Below are 27,955 nucleotides of genomic sequence, written 5' to 3'. Positions count from 1 at the left end.
CTGATGGGCTTTTCAAAAATATCTCGGAGATACTGAACTTCTGGAAACAAGGTCTTTTTTCTTTTTAATACTGTTTTGGAGAACTTCCCCAAAGTTGAGCAGGGTTGATGTGACTGGAAAACCATTTAACTACCAGGAACCACCAAAAAAACAGAGGAAGGAGAAGGACGAGCCTTTAGGTAATCTAAATAAATCAACAGCAAGGGTCAAATGATACTTCACTCAGAGCTTTATCTGGGCTGCATTTGCATAAGTCGTTGGGAAAGTTTGTTTTATTTTCTCCATAGAGCTGAAACGCTGTGTACTGTACAAACCTGAAAATAGGAAATGTAGCAAATAGGAACCTGGAGATCACAGTGAAACCACTTGTTGAGCTTGAGTTACAATCACTCTCGCTGTGGATCAACGTGTTTTCATGATAAACTAATTGACTTGAAAAGAATAAAACACTCTTTTCCAAGTATTTCAAGAGGTTTAATGCAACTGATGGAGAAATCCAGGATAACAACATTCAACTGAAATGGAGGAAATATCAGTGCAGCGGCTTCCCCTTTGCAATTCGGAAAAACGACATCTGCATGCGTCTAGAGGAAAACAACGTGTGCCAAAGACAAATTACAGCTGAGTTCTGCTTGGTCTTTCGTCGTAATGTGGAACAGACACAGGTTTTCCTTTACCGAATACGTTACATCACACGGCAGGTTTATGTGGGACACGAAAATCTCCATAATCGTGTCCCGGGGTGATTTGAATACCACGCTCTGACACTGGCTGCACTTGACGTGGGCCAGTTGTTCCCAGGAAAAGCTTCCAACAGTGTCATCCCACGTTAAAACGGTGATCTTCCAAGCACTTAGCTGTGTCGTTTCCGAACAAACAGAAAGAAAGAGGTTAAACTGTCCTGTGCTCATTATACAAATGACTACATACAAATATCTGTTGGATACGGGACAGCCTGGTGGAGCACCTTCAGCTGTAGACTGAGGAAATAAACGTGTTGAAGAACAATCACGTTTCTCAATAACTGGTTGTTGTGCAGAGCTTTGCAACACTGGGACAAACCAAGACTCTTCCACAAAGACAGAGTTGGAGGACATTTCATCTTTAAATGAGTCAAAAACATGTCGTACAACAGAGTCTGAATTTGAAGCTTAGTGAGGCCTGATCAGTCTGATTCTCCAGCAGCTCCTGTGTTGACATGGGACAGTTTTGGTATTGGAGCACAAATAACACCAGAACATCGGAGACATGCACCCAAGAGCTCCAAGAGCTCCATCGCTTTAAACCTCTTCTGGTATTTTTTATTTTTAGTATTAGGCGATCTCAGTTTGGCTTGGCTATATTTCAAGCCGTAAACAACCAAAGGACTTTGTTTCCTCTCAAAATAAGATCACGTGGGTCACGAGAAAACCTGATCTCTGCTTTTGCTTTTTGTGAAATTGCAATCTAGGAATTCCAGCGGTGCCCTGATTCCTCCAGGGGCCCCCAAGTTTTTCTAATTTGACTCTGCGGGGCTAAGAGAACTACATAAACACACACAAGTCTCTCACGTCTCATGTTTATAGCTTCTGCCCGGTACCGTGTAAACCCGCCCCCCCCCCTCGCCCCCCTCCCAAGTTTACGAGATAGAATTTCAATCGTCTCCCCTTTTCCGAACTCGTAAACAGTGTAATGAGTTTCATTTGCTTCGGCTACGTTGGGCTCAAACCGCCGAGGTGACCGCAGCAGTGTTCATAAAGATCACAGGGAATCCTCACACACACACACACACACACACACACTCAAGAGTTCACTTCTGTTCAGCACATGCCAGCTCTGACTGGTGACTCCTACATTTGGTGTGAATTTCCAGGCCATTAATTTGAGGAACATCACTTCTGAAGGAAACTGCCCGACATTTGTGGTTCCTCTTTCAAACGCTCTCCATTAAAGCCTCTATTAAGCAGCCCACACTGCATATATCACTGCTGCATAAAATGCTGCACAGACACATGACAACAACATGCTCTCCTGTCTTTTATTTCAACAAACCCCGTGTGGTATGTACATCAAAACACATCAAAAAAATTTTATCCCTCTGTGACAACGAATGCAACAATAAAAGGAAGACTGGTTTACGTTAATGTCTTTTCAATTGTCGACCAATTTGATAGATGAACATCACGCATTTATATATATATATATATTTCAGATTTGAAGAGTTTGGTCAAACACACACACCACAATTAAACATTGTGTTGGAATTTAGCTTTAAAAACATTTCTTTCAATAGCTCTTTAAGGGTGCAAGATAAATCTGGAATTTATGTTTTTCTTACTTTAAAAAAAGTGCAGTAACACCTACACAACAGAAACATTAATGTCACGTCAATCTTCAAAATGAACTTAATCAAACTTAGCACTAAAGGTCCACTTAGTACCACTTTTTGCCATGGATGGAGCTGAAGCCAGAGAAAACCGGTGCATGCAGATGAAATCCAGACTGCAGCTCTTCATTTCATTTTGTTAAATCACTGTTTCCAACATTCGTCTGATTTCTTAATGGCATCTCATGCTGCCAACACCTAGCTCTCACTTGTTTTTCCCTAGTGACAAAAACAAATGCCACATGTATCTCTGCATCACTGGAAGATTTGGAGAATTTGGACAGTGTTGAGTTTGGTGTTCACCAGTTGTTGTAATATGATTCTGCCACATCACAAAAAGCTGCAGCTGGAGCGATTAAACAAGATGCTGATGGTTTCCAAACAGCTACAGACGTGGAAATTATCAGCGGCAATTTGAATCCATTTTTAGAGCTTTGACATCGGACTTTTAAAACGTAGAACTACATCAATGTCGACACATTTCTTAAATCTAAATTATTTTCTTTATAAGACAGTCTTAAATCATATGTTGCAAAGAAAAGCAAGCAAGTCAAACAAAAATCAGAAATTTCATTCAGACACATTTTAAAAAAGAAGCCAGGATTGATAAACCTAGTGAACAGACAATATCATGGTGCGGTTGAGAAGCACATACACTTTAGGGGACATATTTTCATTTCCAGTCCGTCCGCAGTCACCTCTCCAGTCAAACCAGGTTAGAGCTGCTGTTTCCAGCCAAAACCTCCTTAACGTTCATGTAATCGTTGTTATACTGTCTGTCTGTGGAAAATCCTTTTATAACCTTCCCTGCATATTTTCCATTTAAAATTCCAAACTCTGTCCAGATGTTTCATTTGCACTCTTTGCCCACGGGTCAAGACAATGTGGCTGAACAAATCAGTTCTGAAAAAGTATAACTTTTATAACTGGCTATTTTTCTAAACTTTTCCAGCCCCGTTTATTTGTAAACCTTCCAAGTTCCTCTAGACATTTCACAAACTTTTCAGGACTTTCCACACCTGTTCAGAACCCCAGGCTTTTAATAAGTATGATGGGGCAATCTGGGAGTGCGGCTGTTTCGTTTTGTTGTCTGTTTTAGTTCTTATTAGTTATCAGGGGACTAAAATCCCAGCAGTATGGGGGTGAATGTGAAACCAGACACCAGAACAATCTGTTTTTTCCGTTTAGTTTAAAATGTTGAAGTGATGCAACACGTACATATATACCAAAAAACTGACTATAAAACCTTGATATAATTTGGTTTTACATAACCATGTCATAAAATCTCTTATTCACACAGACTGTTAAAAAAAACTAAAAAAAACAGAGGATTAAAAACAGTGAACATTGTACAGCAACCACAGCACCCCCTCCCCCTTATTAAACTGTTTTCCCCTGGAAACACTCAGCTAATGTTTTCCAAAATCTCTTCTCTTGCTCTTTTTCCTGCCTTCATCCCTCCCTCATTTGCTCTGTGCCTTGGGGCCGAAGGGGTCCTGCTTCATATTGTCTTCATTAAAGCCGCCGAGCATCGACCTGGTTTGGAAACGTGGTGTGTGTGTGTGTGTGTGTGTGTGTGTGTGTGTGTGTGTGTGTGTGTGTGTGTGTGTGTGGAGAAGGCTGAGGCTGCCGACTCTTAAACCACATTCTTTAAATTCCCTGTAAACAAGAGAAAGACAGAAATCAGAGCTGTGGGGGGGGTGTCACATGGGTGAACACACACACACACACACACACACACACACACACACACACACACACACACGCACAGACACACACACAGGGAGGACAGGGTCAAACATGCCATTTGAAGTAAGATAAGACTAAATAGACGTATCGGACACCAGGACAAACCAAATCAAAGATGGAAGAAGTATGGAGGAAAAACACACTTAGAAACAAACACACACACACTTGTGCCATGAAAATGCAAAATAACATCTGGCTGAGGTAAGCCCAGTCGCTTCTGACGAAATACAAGCATGCAAAACGGGAATCCATATGGAAATGACAGCGTTTAGCAACACTGTGAGTTCATTTGCATGAGCACAGACAGATTGGTTTCCTCTCCTGACACATACACAAGCTCTTGGGTACAATAGCTACATTCTAACGTCCAGTCACTGGTTTACTTTACACTAAAAACAATACTACTTTGTTTGTCTTTTGTCATGTTAATTTGCCTAATTAGGCAAAAACATGCACGTGCGTGTGTCGCACACACAAAAGCTCAGTGGATGAGTAATTGCCCTGACACATGTCGAGGTGCACTGACGCAGTGAGGGAGGATGTCCTGTCTGTCGGCCATTGTGGAGCTGTCAGTGGACTCCTGTCATGTTCTGCCTACAGTGACAACAACAGCAGCTTTATCAAGGACCACAATGGAAAAAATAAACAGTCTGTAATACTTGTTTGTCCTCTGGGTCCTAACGACTCTGTCTTGGTTTCTGTGTTTGTAAAGCTAAATGTGGAAGTGTAAAGGCCAAGCAACATTTTGACAGAAAATGTGAAGCAACAAATTTCCCAACTGATGGCTATTTTAACAGTGAGTTGTTTTTACTTTCACACAGCACCGTGTTGTTAAGTAATATATTGTGCACTACATTTTTTGTGTCTGAACACGTCATAAAAGCAACTGCCATTGAATTTACAAAATTTTCCAGTTGAACAGTAAACGGAGCGTATGATCGCAACTAAAGATGCATTCAGGGACCGAAAAGTGTTCACAGGGAGACGATCTGTATCAATCACAGTACACCAGCCACCACCCTCTAATGTGGAAATTCCATTTTTTTTAAGGGTGGGATGAGAAATGAAGATGAACTTGTTTATTTTAACATGTTGGAAATAAACTTGCACAATAGCTATGTGACTTTGATGGTATCTCCTGAACTTTCTATTGTTACTATTGTGTGTATGTACTACCACTACAAACATGAACCACTGTTTTCTCCATTTATTGTTTATTGTTCGCCCTTCAGTTTATAATCCTTTTAATTGCTTTGTTGGATTCTCAATCTACTGTCTACTGTATGAATATGAGCTATACCTGCATACATACATAGAAGGTATGATACAATCTATCACACTATGTAGGATACTGTAGATTGTATCATGTGGAGTCTCAGGACCTACCCATTTCAGCCACATCCCTCACTAGGGTGTCTAGTTTTCATATTATTGGTTTCTATAGTCTTTGTTGCTGACACGTGTAGACAGATTAACATAGCAGATATTAAGTTCAAATATGAAAATCACAATTTGTCGTCCTGTTTGATGTCCACTTGTTGAGTATCACAGTTTTAGTCACACTGTCCCAGACAGACAGACTTGTGTTTTAAAAGCAGTGCTTTGAGTCTAAAAAGGCCTAATGCTGTCCCTTTCACTGTAATATAATGCAGTGAGTCTGACTCTTTATTTGTTTTCAAGCCTTAAAGGCTCAAAAGTGTTCATCTAGGGCAGTAGCTTCTATTTGATGTTGTAGCTTGTTGTGCTTGTTGCCAGTAGAAAAGAATGTGTTTAACACATGTCATCATTATTTTTAAGACTTTCCCTTTGCTTCATAGCATCATTTGTAATAGTTTGTCCACCACAATTTCTGACAGTAAATCCCAACTACAAAGGCAGTTATAGCTGCCAGTGAGTCACATCGGAGGCTACATGAAGCAACTGAGAACAGATACAGTCATCCTGGGTCAAATACATCCAGGGCAACAACAGACAATGCAAATGTTTATACTGTAACGAAGGGGAAAAAAAATTCACGCTGGGCATAAAACAGGGAACTGTGTTAGAAAAGAGGAACAGTGGTCACTAATAGACCATCAAGAACAAATGAAAAACTGTTTACAGGATATTTAACATTAGAAACTTGACAAAACTCAAACAAAAATGTTATAGTGTGCAAGATTCCCCTTTCCTCTGTCTCATCCCTCTCTTCCTGCACGTCAGTGCTTACACTGTCCTCATCTCCCGCTCTCAGTCTTTTTTTTTTTTTGGTGTTAAAAAATGTATTTGAACAATTTAAAAGACGTCACCCTGGGCTCTGGAGACTTGCCACGGGCTTTATTTGTTATTTATCACACTCTTCACATTAACTTAGCAATTGAAAAATATGAATAATAACATAAAAAAACACAAGAAGTTAGAGGCTGACTTTCTCCCTTCCACATGATGTAGACAATAAATTCTAGTAAAGTGACAAGCATCCACGGGGGCCTCTGATATTTACGCCCTACGAATGTTAATCTATCACAGCGTCTGTGGGTGGGTCGTATGCTATTCGTGTGTTTTAGGTGGTACTGCTGGAGGTTATTTACTTGTTCAAGTTTTAATCTATACATGATGTATCACTTGTGAGGGAGCACAACTTGTGTGTGTGTGTACATTTAATGTATGAGACATGATAGGCATCTTGTCAGCAAAGAGAAGAATTAACAAGCGAGTGAATCAGGAGGACCTTGCGATGTTTCCCTGCTGACACACACACACACACACACACACACACACACACACACACACAGATAATATAAGATACAGTCACACAAAAAGGTTGGCGGTTTACAGACAGAGACACACACACACACACACACACACACACAAGCTCACACTGATGACACTGAACCCACAGCACAAACAAGCAGCCCCTGGGGAAATCACGCTACCAGAGTCTCGTAAACACAGAACTGTGAATAAACAAACAGTCAGCTGCTGCAGCTTCTGACAATCACCTAATAAAAATCCCATTTCAATTAATACGAACGCTTAACAGACGGAAACAACAACCAACACGGAATTATTCCCTAAAAAAGAAACATTTGAAGTCGAAGCACATTGTGTTTTACATTTTAAAATCTAAAATCTATTGCTTTTCACACTGTGTATTATATGTTTAATCTCCTTTAACTGAAAATGCACCAACTGTGGGGAAATGTTGGGCAGTAACAAAAGCCAACTGTCTGTCTAAAACTTTCTTTGCACCAAATTAAAGATGCAGTTGATCCAGATATGATCTTGCCTGGTTATACCAGACTGCAGAGGATACATTTTCCATAAAACTCTAACTTACTGTAAATAAAATCAATGATCACCATGCACACTGCTAGTTGTGTGGTACAGTAACTAAAACTAACACTATACTAACACTAAAAATACAAAGATAGTATTATTATACTATTAACTTTGTGCAAGTTAGCATTGTAGCATGTAAATATAACAGCTTTTAAATGTGAACACATTAATTCTGGCCATGTTATCAGTCTAATTTCAGGTAGCAAGTATATTTCATCTATATTCTGCACTGGTCAAATCAGGGGCTGAAATGCTTTATGCAGGTGAGAGAGATAATGGAGGAACATAAAAGTGAGTGAGCCATTGCTACTGTTAGTGTTCAGCTCAATGCAAAGATGAGCTTCGCTTCAGTGGCCGCTGCAAAAGTAGCTCAAGTAAAAATGAATAATGAATGTGCCAATTTTTACATTCATTTAAAACAACTCAGCAGGTGCTCAGGCTGTAAATAGGCGTGTTAAAACAAGACAAGGGGCTCCGTTTGTGGCTGCAAGTTGCCCCTGGTACCAGTGAAAAAAAGAAAGCGCCTGTGAATTTAAGGTTTATCACATGCCAAAACACTTCACGGCCCTTTGTAACATTCCGACACGAGATTTTACGACTTTGGAAAGTTATCAAAGCAGCAATTATGTCATATTTCATTGCTGAGGTAAAAGGAAAAATCTGAAAATGAAAGCCTGACAGCATTATTGCTAGTGTTAGCATGTTTAAGTGCTAACTCCATCATTCTGCTCAACACACCGCAGAGTCTAAGGACAGTAGTGGCCAGCTTAGATTAATCAAAGTTCAGCTGAGTGTGACTGCCAGCAGGTTTGTTGAGGAGAAGGGCCCCTGTGCAGACAATATTCCCATTTGATTTAGCTATAAACAGGGCCTTTTCATCATTTTCTGTTCTGCCACAGTGATAGATGTATGCAGAGCAAAGTCATGTCTCTTTTTTATTTAATTACAAAAAGGTACTGTATGCATATACATATGTCCTGCATTATTTCTTGCTGGTACAAAGTGGAATTTCCTCATCCAATAGTGGGCTGTGAGCACATTTTGTGTATGATTAATGTGTGTAGTGTTAGTTAAGCACATGGATTAGGGGCATAACACATGCCGAACAAAGGAGGAAAAACAATGGATATTTGGGAAGATTTAAATCTTTATGGTCCGTTCGTGCCAATAGACAGAGCAGATGTGGGCGCACGCACACACAAAAACACACACACAAGCATTCAAACATACAAACTCTGCACTGCCCAGTTTCTCCGGGAAACCAATGTTTATAAGCAGCACGGCACTTCCAAAACCAGAGAAACACTTATCCACCCCAGTGATGTCATGTGGACGTGTTTGCCGAGAGGTGCGCGCGTGTGTGTCTCTGTTATGGCCTATTCCTATTCAGTGTTCATGTGTGTGCATTAGTTAAGTTTGTAGACATGCATGTCATTCTTTAATCAGAGGCAGAGACAAAAAGACATGCACATTTGCCTTAGCATTTAAATTTATAATACACTCACTTCTCATTGAGGTTTTGGTGTCTTGCTTGTTGTGTGGTAGAGTGTGTGTAAAAAGTAGTTTGTGACATGACAGAGAGCAGAAGTTGGTAGAAGAGACATAAAGAAAGAGGGGGGGGGGCAAAAAAGACATAAAACAGATGTGACAGATTGAAACTGACAGAATCTTTGGTGGTAGAGAGAGAAGAAAGGAAAGAAAAGTGGGCAGAAAGCCCCTGGATTCACATTTAAAAGGATGAAAATAAATGGTCAAGAGAGCCACATGAGATCATCTCGATCCAACTGCAAACACAAGCCCTGAAGGATGGGCAAAGAATGCCAAGTATCACTCTTTTCTTTGTTGTTTTTACAAATTGTGACGACTGAAATGTATTAAAAAAATCTAAGACATTTTGAAACAGAGTATTATTTTCCCTAGATTGAAACATCTCTGCCCGAGAGCCTGATGAATAAAAGATACAGCAGCCAAACACACATTTTCCTCTGCTTCTCTGCATTTCATTCGCCCTCCCTTTCATTCTCTCCATCCATCCCGTTCATCCAGCCATTCCATCTGTTGCCCCTAATAAAAGCCGTATGACTGGAAACCAGCGATACTTTCAGCCAGTTGGGATGATTTAATGCGAGCCAACAGACCAACTGAATTCCTGCAGATAAATTTCTGTTCCCCTGATTTGATGTGACCTGGAGTTTTTCAGAACACAAAACCTAAAGTTGTTTGGATTAACTGCTCCAATATCCAAGATAGTTTAGTCGTTTTCTAGAGTACGATGACCTGTTCGCTTTGACTTGATGAAGTTTTAGCTGCTAACAGATCCTACGTCCCCTCTTCATGTGGATACAATTTGAGAACATATATTTCTTTCCACTTCCCATTCACAATGAACCAGAGTTTTCCCACTACCAAAATGGTCCTCCCCAGTGAACACATCTGACAGTCAGGCTGGGACTGTACTTGCTTTTAACTAAATATTTGCTTGTGCATCATGGGGACCTTGCGTACCCTGTGAGGGAGCGCTGTGCACGTCACCAGGAATTAACGCCACACATACACACGATGGCTGATGAGGGCAGCATCATATAATCTCAGCAACATTCAACACCACTTGGAACCACCTTTAAGTCGGCATACTCTTGAGAATCACCGCAAGACCGATAGTAATGTTGTTGTCTTCTCTGCTGTGATGTTAACGTCAACAGTACCTATGTACGCCACGTCTCAAAAGTTCCCTAGAAAGAGGCTCTCTTTTCTAATTTCTGAAGTTATAATATAGGTATAGATGCAGACGTTTGGTTCAGGTTTTTAACATGTGTGGACTTCTTTGCTTCAACCCAGGCCACCCAGTATGAATTCATGCCTCCTTACATGGACTTTATAAGCAAATGATGCTGCCTCTAAAATTAGCTTCTCAATCAAGTATCTAAATGTGTGTATGAAACATATGCTTGAGTTTGTACCTTCCAAAAGAGCTGTTGTATAACATTGCGTGCATGTGATGACTAGAGTCTCCTCACTATTCAGTATACATTCATCAAAGTTTGTAGAGGACATTAAACCAGAACACAAGGCCTTTTGCCAGGTTGTGGGAGTCTCTACAGCATCCAAGGTCCATACGTCTGGCTGTCTCACACTGCCACTTGTCTCTAATTTCTCCTCTAACATATGTCAAAAACATTGCTTGCAAGAAACCAAACCCAACCAAACCCACCTCTATCTTATTTGAGCCTGAATCATGCCGTAAATGTGCAAGACTAGTAAAAGCACATCCCTGTTCTCTCCATCAGCCACTGTTGATTTGAAAGCAGAATTACGAGTAGCATGTTAAACATCACGCTTTTAACACTGTTGTACCGGTAGTTGTGTAGAAAGATCATTGGAGCAGCTTTAGGCCATTTTTTAAATTTTGGTTGAGTGTAAATGGGAAAAGGCGTCTTAAGGAAGGGTCAGGTTTACATGAATATAGCAGAATCTCTGTATAAAAAACGGTTCATATGATGGAGAGTGATTTTGGACACAGTCATTGTTTATGGAGACAGCTGGTAATATTCGTACAACAAAGAAGCATTGTAGAGCCTGACCTGTCCCAACACGTGTCGGTTCAGAACCAGGTGGACCTGCAGAGTGGACCACAAAAGTTGGAGAAAGAACTGTTTGGCATGTACAGTGTTTCTAATTTGAATGGTAGAAAGGTTAGAAGTCCAAGAAATCTGCCTATGCAGGTAAAGTTAAGTTTCCTTCCACTACAGCTACACCGTGGTGCTCTTAACTCTCAGCAACTACAGATGCAGACTGACTTTAACTGAAAGGGAGTGCTGAGTCAAAATATCTTAAACGAAGAAAGACTAAAATAGTTTACTGGAGACCTAAAACTTTCAATTTGGGATAAATGGAGATGCAAAAAAACATTATAAGACTGTTAAAAAAAAAAAACATCAAACCAACTGTTTGATGCTGTTTAAGACAAAGCCAGTGTTGACTTCTGTGGTTTGGAGGAAACAAAATCCATCTCAAGCTTTCAGTCGTGCTTACATATAAAAAAAAATAAAAAAAATCTCTGTCTATCTTACACATTTCAACATAAAACATGATGATATGACCACACCGTGGCCTGATTTCATTCTTCTTGGTCTCTCTAGAAACCACAGTTTTTTTAGCACCTTTTGTTCAATGATTACCACACGCTGTCTATATGCAGATAGAACAGGTAACTGCAGCGTCAATTGCGCTTCACTAACGCAGAAAGAGAAGGAGGATTTCCCATTGGTCTGTGTTGAACACCTCTACACACCTCTACAGACACCAAATCGCATTTCTCTTTATCTATAACCTTGGCTATAGTTCTACTGGGAGACATACTTGTCTGCTGTTTCTGTTTTTGTTCCCGACCTCGGTTCTTTACAATAATTCTCCTGCTGCTCAACTTTTCGCCTAACTTTCACCCTGCAAGAGGATCTCTCTTGGGTGCTGCGGGCTGTCAGCACAGAGACCAAAGACTTGGGATTAGGCTGAACCACATGGATGCAGACACACATACATACAGTCACAAATGGATATACAAACATAAAGGAACGTATAGAAATAGAAAGATGCAAAAAGAAGAATAACAGGAGTATCAAGACCCAGACTAAGGAGGTTGTGGCTAAAAGAGTGGGGTCGACAGTACATGCACACACTCACACACATGCAAAAGGATGTTAAGAGCCAGAGGGAGAGGGAAAAAAAAGAACAAGCCACACTTTCATCCCTCACAGACGTATAGCAACATGAACAGACACATGAAACTCCACATAAAAAGAGCCAGGAAGAGACAAAAGGGCTTGAGGGAGGGCTCAGGGTAGAACACACACACACACACACACACACACACACACACACACACACACACACACACACACACACACACACACACACACACACACACACACCTTTGATGGTGCTGACGACCTGGTCCAGGTGTTTGGTGTCGTTGCGGTCTGGTCGACAACTCGGGCTGATTTCCAGTGAGTAGTCTGGTCCGTATTCTGTAAAAAACTGAACCCCACACATACACAAGCACACATTACTTACGGATTTATTGATTTAAAAATGATGTTTCTTTACGTTTATTCACAGTTGAACTTTTATTCCTCACATCTGCACACAGTCACTGCTGCAGAGCACCAAAGAACACTTTCTCCTCTTTGTCTCTCCTCTCATACTTTAAAAAAAGGCAGCTCCTTTCCTGGAAAAATTTGGCCTCGGTTTGGACACACTGACAAACTGGATTGTGAAACTGACGTGATGAATATTTACACAGGCTTTTAGGGATTATTTCTGTAAAAATTTTTGAAGTACATTCAGAACAGTAGAAAACATCAAAAGACTCCCTTCCAAATATTTGGCTACACACTCTTTTCGCATATAAGCCGTCTTCCCTCCTCAAACAACAAATACCCTTTGTGCATTGTCTGGTTGTTCTTCTAGATGCTTCCCCTTAATGTGAGTCAATTTATTTAAAGCAGGACAACATTGGTAACACGGACGGACAAGACGATTCTGTGACGGTTCGGTTCTTCTGTCAGTCATAGTGGCGCCCTGAGCTAAATGCATGTAGCATGTAAACACCCTCATAATGATGCTGTATATCTGTATATCTCTCAAAATGTCATAATAACCTATTAAATATTTGTTGAGGTACTTCACTAAGTGACTAACGAACAGACAGTGACATTGCCAACCCTAGAGACAAGCCACTAGTGTGGGTAAAAAACAAACTCTGATCTAAACTCTCAGAGGGACACATGTTCCTTATATATTCTGGATTCAATGTGGTGTCTAATGTTTGACAGTGTAGTCTGGCTCATGTAGAGAAAGAAACTGTAATGCAGAACACAGGAGGAACCACAAATCAGTGAAACTCCCACAGTGACAGCCTGGGCCTCACCAACATCGACAAAAGCACTCAGGAGATGATTTCAACGAATACCAAAAGATCCGGGCATTTCAAACAGAGATGGACCAGTTCTGTGAAAACAAATCCAGCCAGCATAAAAAAAGAAAAACAGGTGGAAATAAGGAGAGTAGGTTCAACCAAAAGTTAAAACCAGAGCACAGCAGTTTGAAAGAAATGTACTTCCAGGGAATTTGCCGGGCCATCACTCAGTGCCATAAGAGCAAAACAAACTCTGAGGCCAGGTTTGACCACAAGTGCGTCAGTTCATTCGCAGCATCTGTTGTGAAAGCCTTGGACCCTGAAGACTCAGCAGAAAACAAAGAGCAAACCAATGTAAGTGAAGCACAAAACAACGGCGACTACACGACTAATTTGCCTCCCATACAGAATGAACAGGGATTTGATAAAATGATTAAAGTTACAACATGCAACCTAAAGGAAAAGTTCAGAAATTTAAGCTGAACTTAATAAAACATTGAGCTTTTTATATGTATGTAACAGTCGGTGTTACACACACAAACCTACAAACAACTGGTAGAATACAACCCTACACTACAGCTTGCAAGAAACTATTATCAGGGACAAGATCACAGAAGCCTTTGATAGCACCTCTGCACATTATAATGTTTTGGAGCATATGTCTGGTAAAATAAGCAATATACTGTAGATTAAATTAATATTTTAATTATAATTATTATTAATTATAATACTGTATCTTTAACTAACCAAAATTGCTAGTTTATTGTCAGGTAAAGAAATATTTTTATGCCTGTGTATTCTTTGAAATGTCAAGGTGTTACTTTAGGTTGGCAGCCTGGTTAAGTAAACATACCATGATGATTTCTACGCTGATGACACAGTCATTGTAAAAACAGGGATATCTAGTTCTGGATTTCACCCTTTTCGTGGATTATATGCATGTCATTAAAGGAGACCTTAGACGGTTGGTTGGCAACACACACACACACACACACACACACACACACAAATACACACACACACACACACACACACACACACACACACGAAGTTGGGCAGATGTACACACACAGCTGAGCTGAGCCAACATGCAGTAGGAGTACACTTTTGTTTGCTTGAAATACAAAGACAACTCTGTCTTTGTTTAACAGCCCTGTGTGTAGGTGCGTTTGAGTCAGAGAGTGGGAATGCATGCCAGTGTGTGTAGTAAATGTAGATGAAGGTAAAAGTGCATGTGTTTTTGTGTAAATGTCCATGGAGTGTGTGTATGTTTCCAATTAAGTCTGATGAGTTTCTGTCTTACCTCCGGTCTCAGCAGAGCTCTACATGAGAGTAGTTACACACGTACACATGCAAACTCGGAATATATTCCCATGAACCCAGTGCTCTGTCTCCTGCTGTCCAGCATCACACACACACATGCACGTGCACATGCACACACACACTCTCTCCTGCTGTCTGCTTGTTTGGCTTGGATGTCAATGAGGGGACGAGAGTGGAAGCAAAAAAGCAGAGGTGCGGATAATCGTAAAAGGAAAACTAAGTTTACTATAACATTTTTATAAAACTCCCAACAGCTACAGCTTCTCTCAGTAAGTCAGCTGTAAAGGGAGAGAAGAAGAAAAGAAATGATGCTGTGTAGTGAGCATGAGATTGAGAAAATAATAAAAAAAAAAAGTCATGATTATGTGACTCAGTACATCTGCGTCACCAATACAAGGTCAAGAGACAGAAAATACCCGCTGTCTGGCTCCAGTGTCTCTGGTAGAGACATGCAGGGAGATAAATAGTGTAAGGTCCCTGATTATTTACTATAGTACTTAACATGGACCCTCTGCCCATCATTCACTGTGAGAAACACTGGCCTTGGTGCAGAGTTCGCTGTGTGTGTGTGTGTATGTGAACCAAGGTGTCTTTATTGACTAAGCTTTCATAACTATGTTTAAAAGAGGACAGTTTAAGCAAATATTTATCATTTTTGCCAGTACAGACGATTATTAAACATCTGCATATGTAGTTAACTTCAGTGTTTTTATTTAGCGTGGGTAAAGTTAGACTGAAAATATAACTTCAGCCCGTGGAGACTGTTTTCAAGTAAGGTTAATGTGTTGTAATGAACTGATTTGTTCTTAAAGTTGTAGCGGAAAGGTTATCAGTACCAGTTAAAGCAGTAACAAGTGAACAGTAGAACTAGATGTACTACTCAGTCAAAATAGCATTACAGTAGTGGGTTTAGTAGTCATTGTAGTAAGATATAGTAGTTGTACCTCATATAAGGCAGTTAGAGTAATTGTGATATATCTTATAGTATTTAAAAATATATATTATAGTCATTGCATATTTAGCATCATTGATATTAGTTTGAGAGCACATGACAACAGAAAGACCAAATAGAGAACTGGTCTCTAATTACTTATTTTAATGATCAGTTTAAACAGGGTTTGTTTCCTGACCATGAAAGCTGCGTTTCCTATGTATGTATTTCTATGGCAAGCTCAGCGCGCACGGTGGACAGGTGGGTGAAGCAGACCAAACAGGCTGGAGGTTTATTCAGAAAAAAGCAGGGGAAAGTGAGCTGTCAGTGTTGATGCACTAATAATAGACAGAACCACACCTATTTCTGAAGCAGCGCCACTTTAACAAACTAAACTCCAACAGCAAATGCACAGCTGAATAATGATTACAGTGTAAATAAACTGTGAACTAGAATTAAACACTTTATAACCAACAGATGTTTTAAACTGACATGAACATTAATTATTGTGGTTCAAGCGGTCCCGTATGTTTTTTGACTGATTCTGACACAGTCGTTTGTATAAAAACTCTTCTTTGTTTTATTAAATTAATACAGCATCTGAAAATGCAGATAGGCTCCTGCTTTATTACGCACAACCATCCAGCACTTTCACCTTGATTAAATCGAACAAATATGTGCGAGAAAGTGTTTGTTTTTACAGTGATCAGCGGGATCTCCAGTTATGAAGGCTGCTGAGCTGTACAGCGGAGGGGAAACGTCTCCAAAAACAAATGGAATTTGTTATCAAGCTGCTATCTAATAAATGTTTTCAACAAGGAAAGGAAAATGGCCCGCTGCACAAATCCCAACCCGGACTTGTCCTACCCTCCCTAACTCTACATCAATCCATCCTTTCTTCACTCATCTATCAGTCTTCCTTTTAACTCTTTCACGCTTGATAATTTTAAGAAATTATTAGAAAAGTTCTAGTATTAAAAGTACAGGGCTAAAAAGTATAAATATATCTTGTCCAACAGGAAAATAAAAATAATAAAAAGAAGAAGTGAACGATGATGCCATTTTCTAGCCTGTAAATGAACTTTAAACAAAAGAAGACATTAAAAAGACAAGTGTAACAAAGACATGACGCCCTGAAAGGAAACAGAACAGGAAACTAACACCTTCAGCTCATTGTTGGTACATCCCAACATTCACCAGCCACTTTCCCTACCTTGATAATCTGTCAAACAATCTACAGCAGCAGACATCTAAATACAGAGTTGATAGAAAATGAATTAAGGAGGATGAGAATAATGTCAGCTTTTCTCACAGAACATTTTTCTGTGTCATTATGTAAACAGAAGAATGTCCCTCAGTCTTAATACACACACACACACACACACACTACTACAGTGACGTTTCCGGTGATTGAGCCTGTGGCTCTGGGAGCCAACACATCCCTGACGGCAGTGAGGGGCAGGACAGGATGTGGCTGCAGACAGGAAAAGAGGAAGTAGGAAGTAAAGAGGCGGGACGCTTCCCTGCTGCCAATCTGGGACCAGAGACGTCCTCCCTTCCTGTGTGGCTCTGAGACAGTCACGCATTTGTATTTACTTATGCTGTTTTCACTAGATATGAGGGACATTCAAAAAGATTCATCATGGCCTCGGCTGATCAGTATGTGCATTCGACTTGTTCCAAAAAATTATTTAATCTATAATCATAGGAATTTGTACAGTAAAATAAATGGTGGCTGGCTTTGGGTCCAAAGTGTTTATGTAATATATTAGCATTTTAGTCTGATAATGAGGCTTGTGGTAAGACAAAAGGACAGAAAACAATGATGTTGGTCTACAAATCAAGCATGTGCCAAATTCTAATGTATATTTATTTCTAGCAATCACAGGATTTTTAGCATAAATGTGAAGCTTGGTGGCAAATTTATTAGAATATAATTTTCCACTTAGGGTAAGGGTCCTCTCCTTAAATTCAAAATACAAATGTATTTTGAATAGTTTGTTTTTATCATCGGATGGGAAATTAATGCAACTGAATTACGGAAGAGCAGGATTTGGGGGAGGAAGATGCAGGTTGGATTTTTATAGAAAGGTAGATGAACAGCTCTAATTATTCACCAAGCAATTGCTATTATTACTATTTTACTAATACTTATTTATATTATGCTTAAATTTGACTAGATATTGCAGGCGATTTTTTCTGGAAAGATGCAAAAAGGATTTGTACTTTTTCATTTCAATGTGCTAATATAGGATCGTAATTAATACTATAATATAACATTTGAAAATTGGTGGTCAAACATAATTCCCACATTTTAGTTTAGTTTGTATGGACTTTTAGCACATGACTCACTAACATAGCTCATTAATATACTGTCTTGTACTATACTGTTGTATACTGTATGTTATTAAGAAGACATACACTATACTGTATATGTCTTCTTAATAACATAATATAATACATTACAATATATTACATTTTCCCAAAATGAAAATGCATTCTTAAAATATTCTGGACATTTCAGGGAATCTAAAAAAGCTTAATTTGCTAAATTTTATGCTACTAGCTGCACATGGGAATAACCAATGTTACAAACACAGTAAGATTATATGGATTCATAAAACAAAGTGGGTTAGATACACAATCTCTGAACCCAACTAATCATACATACTGACTAGCCTTTCACATCTGTGGCTATTTTTAGCAGACTCCATATTGCTGCCCTCCGATTCACACACAGATTGGCTCTGCTGCTATCACACAATAGGGGGGGGGGGGGTTAATCAAAATCAACTAACCACTAACAGACAATAAAAGTCAACGGGAAGGGTTAATGACTTGTGACCTGGCAGCGCAATGCTTGGTTCAAACTACAAAAAGCACTTTTACTTGTGTTTTTGTAAGATATTGCTGTATAATAAGTGTCATAGAAGCGGGGCCATTGTGTGGGTTATCTGCAGGGTAATATTTTGTCTGGTAATCAGTGAATATTACAGCACTATTGTTGATGTGACGGGCCAATGCTGACTGATGTTTTTGTTTTTTAGGCTACTATTTATAGTCACTTTGCCATGTATGTACCAGAAACTATGCACTCTATGAGATACTGAGAAAAAAGTTTTAAAATTATTTCATAAAAAATAAATAAACAGGTTAAGTATTTTAAACAAAACTGAACCAATACAAATTGGATTATTGTTGAAGGTCTGAAACTAGGAGAAGCATCATTTATTATTTTAGTTTGACAGACATTTGTAAGTTTACGACCAACCGCAGTGAAAACCAGTGAGCATTTATTTTACTTCTACTTGAGTCTTTTTCAGAAATGAAAGCACCTCACTTAGTGCCACTTCCTAATGGATGGTTCACCAATTGTTTCCTCTATTTTAATGGTAATTTATCATACAACTGAAATACAAAGGCATTTTAAAACAGACCAGTACATTATCTGACTGTAATGAATGTGTGTATTCATGTGGTTTTGTCTACAGTAGAGTAGAAGGGTGGATGGACACAGACGCGGGAGGGGAGGGGGGACAAAGGTAGTTTTTGTTCCCCGTGTCGCTGGAACTTCAGCTTTGCTTGGTCATCATGGATAAATGCCCCTCTTATCAAGCACAATGGGCACAGGGAGAGCCATGAACACACACACACACATACGCACATGTATCCGTGTAAAGTTGTGTAGTGTTGCAACGGTAGAAACATAATTTCTATATTATATATTAAATTAATAAAAAAGAAGCCAACAACTAATACTAATACCATTTACTAATACTAAGTATTCCAGTTTGTGAAAAACATGAGGGTGGCCGTTTCTTGAATTAACTAATTTAGGGGTTGAAATGGGTGTATGTGAGTGTGTGTCCTCCTCTGCCGCAGCTGTCCACACTGATAGTTGCTGTGTTTTCAATGAGTACTTCTTAATGAGGTCAAAGGCTATTTAGGGCCATTGGATGCTGACGGGGAGAAACAAAAGATACCTTCATCATGGTCAGAATGCATACACACACAGGCACACACACAGCCAAAGTACTCGTAGCTATTCATTACATCTGACCAAGGCAAGGTCCAAAAATCAGTTTGGAGAGAGGGAATGTCTGTGTGTGAATGAGTGGCATTGGCATCACCATGTGTCTTTCTTGCTTGTACATTCCCAGTCTTTTCTGGGACATTTCCTTCCTTGCTAAATTAAATCCAGAAAGTGTTCAATAGGTCACTGTGACCTAATTACGGTGAATAACCACAATAAGTTCCAGTTTAAGTGTTTACATGGTTCACAGTGCACTGATTTGTGCAATAACCACAGGTTTACAGTACACGTTGTGTTTGACAATCCTGTTAAAGGTAGCCTGCAGGAAGCATCTTAACACATTAGTTTTGTATCATGAGTACCATTGTAGTGTCTCATGATACAAAACTGTAGGTCTTCTAGTGCATAAACACCACAAGATTTCATGTATTAACTGGGAATGAATCCATGAATTAACCAAAACAATTTGATCTAGTTAACATACAGTACATTTTTACAATGTAATGTATTTTGTGCGATTTTTCCTCCTATTTCTTGAGGAGCTGCCTTATACATCCATGCATCATCTTATCTTCTGCATCTCTTAGAAGAAACAATTACATGTGCACATCCCAAAACGCTTAACTAATCCTTTCATTATTCACCATCCTTTCAATATTATTTCTCCCCTAATTTCTTTTTATGTCAAATAAAATTTTGCAAATTAAAAAATGACCTGGCTGCCTACCGTTCTACAGCAGACAGAGAGAACTGTCAACACTACCACTCTTCTCTTCTCACATATACACACTGTGACTCACCTGGAGACAAACCCCTTTATTGAGAAGCAGGCAGCCATCTTTGATTAGACGAAGTGACTCAGCAGACGGTGAACACAAGGGGGTGGTTTTGTGGATCCGATTTTTTGTGTGACACAATGAATGAGCATGTTTGTGTTGATGTGGGAATATGTAAATGTGTGTGACTGCAGCCATGAGAGAGAGAGAGAGCGCTAATGTGTATGTGTGTGTGTTGTGATACCTCGTGGTCTGGTATCTCAGAGGAAAGACTCTTTCCCAGCACTGCTCCCGTCAGGTAGGTCCAACAGCGAGCTGTATTAGCCAGGTTGTAACCACCTGGTGATAGGACGAGTTAGAGAAAAACAGGCAGACATATAGGAAAGTTAAGTCAGGTACAATATTATACATTATTATGTGGTTACATGCAGAATAAATGTCAGACATTCATGGTTCCTGAAAACTAAACATGCAAAAGTTCATCTCACGACAACTAGCTACCCACAAACGTTCTCAAGAGCTGTTTTATTTCAAGGGATTGTGGTCAGTATAGCAACTGGAACTGTTTAGGTTAGTAGAATATAAAGAAAAAAAAGCTCAAATAAGAAAGATAAGAGTTTTAAAATAGAGCTATCTTAGCATGGATGTAGTCAAAATATGCATCACCACCACAGAAGACAAAATGTTAGGTCAGAAAAGTTACCAACTCTCTCTTGCACACAAAGGACTAATAGAAAGAATGAAGGATGAAGAGGATGGACTTAAAATCAAGAGAACCAAGAGAGAGAGGAGGATATAACGGAGAGAAAGTATGTAGGACAGAGAGGGAGGGAGGGAAAGGAAGAGAGGTGGGATTGTAGTTGAGTAAAATGGCTTCATTGTGTCGTATAATTAGTAGCTATCATCTGGCCAAGGGCTGAAGGGTCTGGAACAGAGTACGGTGTGGGTGTGTGCATGAGTGTGTGCGTGTGAGTGTGTGCGTGTGTGTGTGTGTGTGTACTGTATGTGTGTGTTTAATTGTGCACAAGTGAGTAAATGACTGAGATTCAAACACATGCAAAGTCCATGGTGCACTATCTATAGTGTATTTTAATAAACCAAGTAGATGTAAATATAAACATGGGGACATAAAACACACACAGACACACACACACACACACACAGTGATACACCTAAGCAATCACACACAAACATCAGCCAGAATAATAAACATAAACATAAACATAAACATAAACACACACACACACACCATACCTCCTCCCAGCAGTAGTGTAGGTAGCTGCCATTGCAGGACATACTGCAAACACTTGCCCACCCCCACTGGAGTCATGTTAAAGGAGCACATAGGGTCTCCCGCCATGGTGTCTGCACCCAACTGCATCACCACGGCTTCTGGGTTGAACTGTGCCCACACCTCCTGCATCACACTGCAACACATGACAGCAGTAAACGTGTTGTTAACCTGTGACGATGCAGGCAGGAGTCAAGCAGGAGCCAGTATGTTTTAACCGAACACACAAGTATGTGTGTTTTGCTAGCAGGTTGTACAACATCTGTCCAGCTGTGGCTTCTCCTGTGGAGAGTATTCTACTGTCTGGTTGGTGGAACATGGAACATGGAGACTTCAAATAGTTCCAAACTGTGGGAACTTCTAGTAGTAGTGGTGCTTTGTTTTCATTTTTCCTAAAGATAACAAATTGAATCGGTTAGAATTTAATTATAGTGGTATATTGTTGACTTAGCAACAACTATTGCAGAATAATGACACTATGTTTTACAGAATTTTAGCTCATTACCATCCAACAGATTAACAGAAGAAGTTCAGCTAACGTGTGTTAGTTAACAGTTTTCAAGAACTGCTTACCAGAACCATTTCTATTGTTTTATATTGGTAGTGATTTGTTTTATTGTAAAATAGTTATTTTTTGTAGCTAAATCTCTCTTTTCTTTCAAACATCTTCTTGGAACTATTTGAGTCTAGGTGAATCATGTGACCCTCTATCATTTTAACCCTTTGTCCACCAATGAGAAGTGCTGGAACACTAGTCTATACTCATTTCAACCAATCAGCAGCACAACTGAGGAATTACTTAAGTTCAAGAAACCATAATAAAGCCTCTGGCACATGCTATGAAATGCAGCTACCACAGACAAATGTTGAAGCTGTTTGATGGACAGGTCCGTTACACTCAGATGCAGCTTTTCTTGCCCAGCTCAGTTCAAAGCTTTTTCTCTTTGGCCAAATGTAGATTTTAATGGCTTCCGAAAGTAACATGATAACAATAAAGCCGATTGCATGTTTTTAAATATCCATTCCAAATCCTATGAATGTGAGTGAACACATCCCAAAACGGGAAAAGCTGGTGGAACTGTAGCACACATTTAATAGGTTTCTGGTCAGTAACCTTCGACTGGAAAATCCCAAATCTAAGCCCCCACGTTGGGCACAATCTCCTGTTGAACAAAACACTGAAGGGGAGGGAAAATGAACTTTCTCCTCAGGAATAACAGAGAGTGTCTATGCTTTGTGGGGAATTACTGGTAATTCATTCTATATATTTCTGTTTACCTAGTAAAAATCTGGTAGTATCTGTCATCCTTGATGCCATCCTCCAGTGGGACGTTTACAGCATACCAGCGGCCTTTTCCCAGTCCTGTGTCACTCAAGTCACCCGTACCTAGACATAAACACGCTTAGCTTTTTGTCTCACAATTCACACTATTCTCACTATTATATTAAATATAGGTTGTATGTAAAACTTCTTGCAAGGACTGACCTGGGAAGAATCCAGGAGAGAACTTGTGCAGAGAGACGGTCATGACTTTGGATGTAAAACTAAAGGCATCTTCAACACCTACAGAGAGAGGGTGGTTCAGTAAAGAAAACTGAATGATATCAGAAGGTAAAACTTATTGAACTGAAATTCAGGCTCATGATAAATGTGATAAATAAACAAATTACAAATTATTTGTAAGACCTTGCTTGGAAGGCAATGCAATTTTGGTTGTGTTTTGTTAAGTTCACTCTTTGTGTGTACCATCTCCATGATGCAGATCAACGTCCACATAGAGGACTCGCTCATATTTCTCCCTTAGTCTGAGGATTCCCAACACAGCATCGTTTACATAACAGAAACCCGATGCCTCGTCTCTGGGGGAGAAAGTGAGAGGAAAGTTAATGCTTTGAAATTCTGACCTTTAGCTACAGCACCCCCATCTGGACATTTGATACAACTGATGAGAGCAGTTGGCAGAGACCAGGGGGGCATTTTTAAAACTTACTGTAGTTGGTAGCATAGTTAAAGACACATGATAACATGGTAGATTTAGTTTTTGATTAGTGAACAAAATAAATATCCAAGAAAACAAAAAAAAACTTGAAATGTTTATGTTTTTTATTTGGTTACAGCATAAACCCATAAACAAATGTAAGCACTGCAGACTTCATATTTTTCAAAAGCATTTTCTAACATTATTATAACAGAAACACTGTAAAAAAAAATGTCTGCATGTGTGTGCTAATGTATACAAAAGTGGATATACAATATATCAATGTATGAACTCCTTGTCTTACTTCTTAGCATGGTGCCACCCTCCTGCCCAGTTGATGGCCACTTCACACTTTTGGTCCAGCAGACACTGAGCCGCTGTCAGTGTGGCACCTCCTACTGCTGCTGCATAATCAAATATCCCCTCCACCACTGGACAGTCATAACCTGAAGGGAGAGAAACACAGAGAGAGGGGGTGAAGGGTAAAAAGATATGTCAAAAATAACAGCATAAGCACCTGTTTTGACTTATCAGAAAACTGAAATGCTCCATTAAATGTGATTACTTTGTATTTGCAATTCTTTTTTATGCATAAGAACATTAGTAAACAGTATACTGTAGAAATAATGACAGTACATGCATAAGCAGCATTTCACAGAAGATAAAGGTGTTGAGTCCAACGTTTGAAATGTAAACCTCAGAGAAGGATGGAACTGGCCTGACATCCAAGAACAACAAAACATAGAAATACGACATACGGTAATAACAGAGTTTATAAAAATGCATTAACTTCTAAAGTAAAACAAAAGGTCAAAGTGAAGAGGACAGGAAAGCTGTGTGCAGACCATAGTTTTAATTTGTGGCCTTTTTTAAATCCAGCATTACAATGCCCTCTGCTGCTAACATACTGCAATGATATGTATTTGATTGTGCAGAGATGCTATCGAATAATCACTCTGCAGCCTTTTTCTAAATGCTGTGCATGTGTTGTCAAACAGACATAGATTTTAAATTGATACTTTTGCATTGAAATCTCCGGGCCACCATCTCAATTTCATTTTTTGTGCCTTTAGTTAAAGCTACAATAAATACCTACCTGTTTAACACAAGTGTCTTTAAAGAATAAAATAAATCACAGACACAAAACAACTGCTTAGATTATAAAAAAGTACTGTATATGTTCTCTAGTAGTCTAAATGAACATTTTTCTAGACCTACAGTATGTAAGTAGACTTAAAAATGACACTTTGTGGTTTCTTTATATGAATTAGCATTAAAGTTAGTAGAATTAACAGATTCCAGTAATACATATAGGTTTGTAGATTTGAATGATTCTTGGTGTGTCTCACCCAGGCCATAATCAACTGACTGGGGATCATCATTGTCTCCATCCTGGCTGATTTTATGTAGATGTTCCAGGTATGAGTCTGTGTGGAACTTGGCCATTTCCTCTATGGTGGCAAGATGAGGCTTCACGATACTGAAGAAAAGAAATTATTATTAAAATAAATGTTGGTAGAGTGGTAGAGTAGCTCATCCTTCTCACTGATTATTTCATGAAGCTCTAAATAAAATATAATTTGTGCACTAAACACTAACAAGAAAACATCACTCGAGGGGGTGAAGTACAGTGGACAGAGCAATGTGATTCAAGCTAAGAAAATAAACCTTTTAGCCCAAACAATGTAATAAAAACATGCATCTTTTAAATCCAAGGGTTCATTTACTTCTCAGTATCAGGAGGTGTGAGAAATAAGTGAATCACAGTGATTGTGTGTCTGATATTAGATGAAGTACACTGTGTTTGTCAGACGCACATGAGATCACATTTTATCACCAATTCACGCAGAAAACCAGGTCATTTCAAGGTTTTTTTTTCTGCAGCCATATACACAGTGTTAGAACCAGTTTCTCCTATTTAACAGTCTACAAAGATTTTCACATTTAAGGCATTGCAAAGCTGCTTTTCAGCTCACACAGTTTAACTTGTTTACGGTAACTACAGCAGTCTTTTCAGGCATAAACCAACATGCTTAGTTTTTCACATTTTGTATTCAACCCTGGTTTATGCAGATGGATTGACAGAAGACAAAACTAATTTACTTAAGCAGCTAAATTGGTAGCTACATTGCTGTATGAAACATCCCACTGCAGAAGTCCATAAGAACTTGGAAGCTAGTAAAATGGTCTTTAAAATGAAACCCAACCACCCCACTTGAGCAAGCACTAGGCAACAATGGAGAGGAAAAACTCTCTTTAATGGAAGAAACCTCCAGCAGAACCAGGCTCAGGCTGGGCGGCCATCTGCCTCGACCGGTGTTATGACGAGTTTTGCATGCCTGCCGAGATCTGCATCCCCCACTCTAATCAGGGAGGGGGATGCAGATCTCGGCAACTCCGAGTTGCCAAATATTGCACCCCCTTCCCTTATTAACTGAAACACACGTTGTAGCCAAACCAAATGCTTTAAATTGTCCATTTTTTAGATTATTTTAAGCTGACAGTGAAAATTCGCATACGCAAAAGTGTGAGTGGCTCAAATCATAGTAAGTTCACATAAGTTTGCAAATCTTGTTATTATTAGCAGAGATTTTATTACATTAAACTTGCCTTGATAATGTATGACCCATTAATAACATTCACACATTCAACGAACCAAAATGAAAACCTTCATTAACCACAACACTACTAATCTGCTATAACATTTTTAATAGGACAAAGATCTTTGGTGTACTTTGTCACACTTAAGCTCAAAATAGCTCAATATAATCTAAAAGATGGATATAACGTGTGTTACAGTTATAAGGGAGAGGGTACAATACTTGGCAACTCGGAGTTGCCGAGATCTGCATCCTCCTCCCTGATTAGAGTGGGGGATGCAGATCTCGGCATAACACCGGTTGGGGTGAGTGGAAACAGGAGAGCGAAAAGAACAGCAGGCAACAACAAGCAGGAAAAACATTGGGCAGGTCGGTAGGGCCAGTAACTGCACTTAAATATACAGCTCCAAAGCTGGAGATACGTGCAGAGGAGAACAGAGAGGAGGAAACACAACTAAGGGAGAGAGAGAGAAGACACAACGTGCAGTTTAATCTAGCAACAACTCACCTCATGTGTTTAAGTAAACCATAGGCTTCTATCAGTGAGTGGACCATACTCGCCTGGAAATGGAGAAAACAGAAACTACTCATTAAAAGTATTTAACGCTAAATACAAAACCGAGTTGATTCCTAAAAACTAAGTATTGTTCCTCATTCAAACCTACTCACTCGGTTAGGCACTTTGGATAAACTATCGCAAGTCTCGATGTACTCCGGGCTGTAGACATAGGCGACTCTCCGTTTACTGCTGCTATCATCGTCACTGTCTCCTCTGCAACTCATTTACGGAGGATAGAAGATGAAAAACTGACGGAGACTGGAGAGAAAAATAAATTCACAGCGAAAAGATGCGAGCGGCGTCTTCTTCTCCAGTGTGGTGTTACATCGTCAACACTCCCCGGGGTGAAGTCGGTTCACTGCCACTGTTCGCCACTCGGTTATGGGAAAGATCAAGATGGTAAAATGCAAATAAATACATTAATAAATACTTATATGTTCTATTTTCTTTGTAAAACGATTTTCTATGATTTAGTAAGACGTAAAATGAGGAACTGCTTCAATCTAGTCACACAAAAAAATCCAACATTCGGTTGCGTGAGCGGACGTTTTTTGAAGTAGCACGCACGCACGCAGAGCCACAAGCATTCTGGGATCACTTGTAGTTTTTTTTTTCTCTAAAGTAGCCAAACTACTAAGATTCAAGATTTAAAGCAGTTATTGTGATATGCACAGTGAGGAAAACATGTTTCCCTTTATAATGAAATTCTTCCTTTGCTGTCCACAACGAATACCAAAGACATATACAAATACAAAAAAAAAAAAAAAAACATCATAAGAGATATGAACTGGATAAAAGTGGAAGTATACGAACTCTGTACAAATGTACATGCAAGGTAAATGAGCAATTATGACTTGGCTCCTATACTGATTATATGAAAGATTAAACGTGTTACATGTTGTGGAGTAGAAAGAGAAACAAATGGGCAGATCAGATCAGATGTAATTTAATTAAAATGTCACTCTATTTTCACTCCATTTGCCACTAAATTGTCTGTATAGGCTGCACAGATTTTAGTATAAAACAAATGAAAATAGAGCTTTTGATGAAGATAATCCCAACCTGCAGCGAACAAAGGGCAACAGGGGCGGGACCTAGGATAGCTGTTGAGTTT

General features: G+C 39.4%; 1 protein-coding gene across 1 annotated transcript; it reads right to left on the bottom strand.

Annotated features, from left to right (window-relative positions):
* Positions 1 to 2,003: 2,003 nt before the first annotated feature.
* hdac8 (histone deacetylase 8) lies at positions 2,004 to 27,458 on the bottom strand. Its single transcript, XM_026353067.1, has 11 exons — positions 26,952 to 27,458; positions 26,791 to 26,843; positions 25,032 to 25,162; positions 23,987 to 24,128; positions 23,451 to 23,563; positions 23,190 to 23,267; positions 22,982 to 23,090; positions 21,667 to 21,839; positions 20,657 to 20,751; positions 12,364 to 12,469; positions 2,004 to 4,024 (listed from the first exon to the last, which is right to left on the bottom strand). Exons 1-11 carry the CDS (start codon positions 27,063 to 27,065, stop codon positions 4,002 to 4,004), a joined length of 1,137 nt encoding a protein of 378 aa, XP_026208852.1. The 5' UTR covers positions 27,066 to 27,458; the 3' UTR covers positions 2,004 to 4,001.
* Positions 27,459 to 27,955: the final 497 nt, after the last annotated feature.

This window comes from Anabas testudineus, chromosome 18, assembly GCF_900324465.2.
Source record: "Anabas testudineus chromosome 18, fAnaTes1.2, whole genome shotgun sequence".
Classification (NCBI taxonomy): domain Eukaryota; kingdom Metazoa; phylum Chordata; class Actinopteri; order Anabantiformes; family Anabantidae; genus Anabas; species Anabas testudineus.
This window is presented reverse-complemented; position numbering and strand designations above follow the sequence as displayed.

What these genes read in the sequence shown, in the direction of transcription:
- hdac8 (XM_026353067.1), bottom strand. Translation starts at nt 27,065, where the DNA reads ATGAGTTGCAGAGGAGACAGTGACGATGATAGCAGCAGTAAACGGAGA. An exon ending in CTCTCCTGGATTCTTCCCAG is followed by an intron (nt 23,091 to 23,189) that starts GTCAGTCCTTGC and finishes GTTTATGTCTAG; the next exon opens with GTACGGGTGACTTGAGTGAC. An exon ending in GGTCGTCAGCACCATCAAAG is followed by an intron (nt 4,025 to 12,363) that starts GTGTGTGTGTGT and finishes TCTTGTTTACAG; the next exon opens with GGAATTTAAAGAATGTGGTT.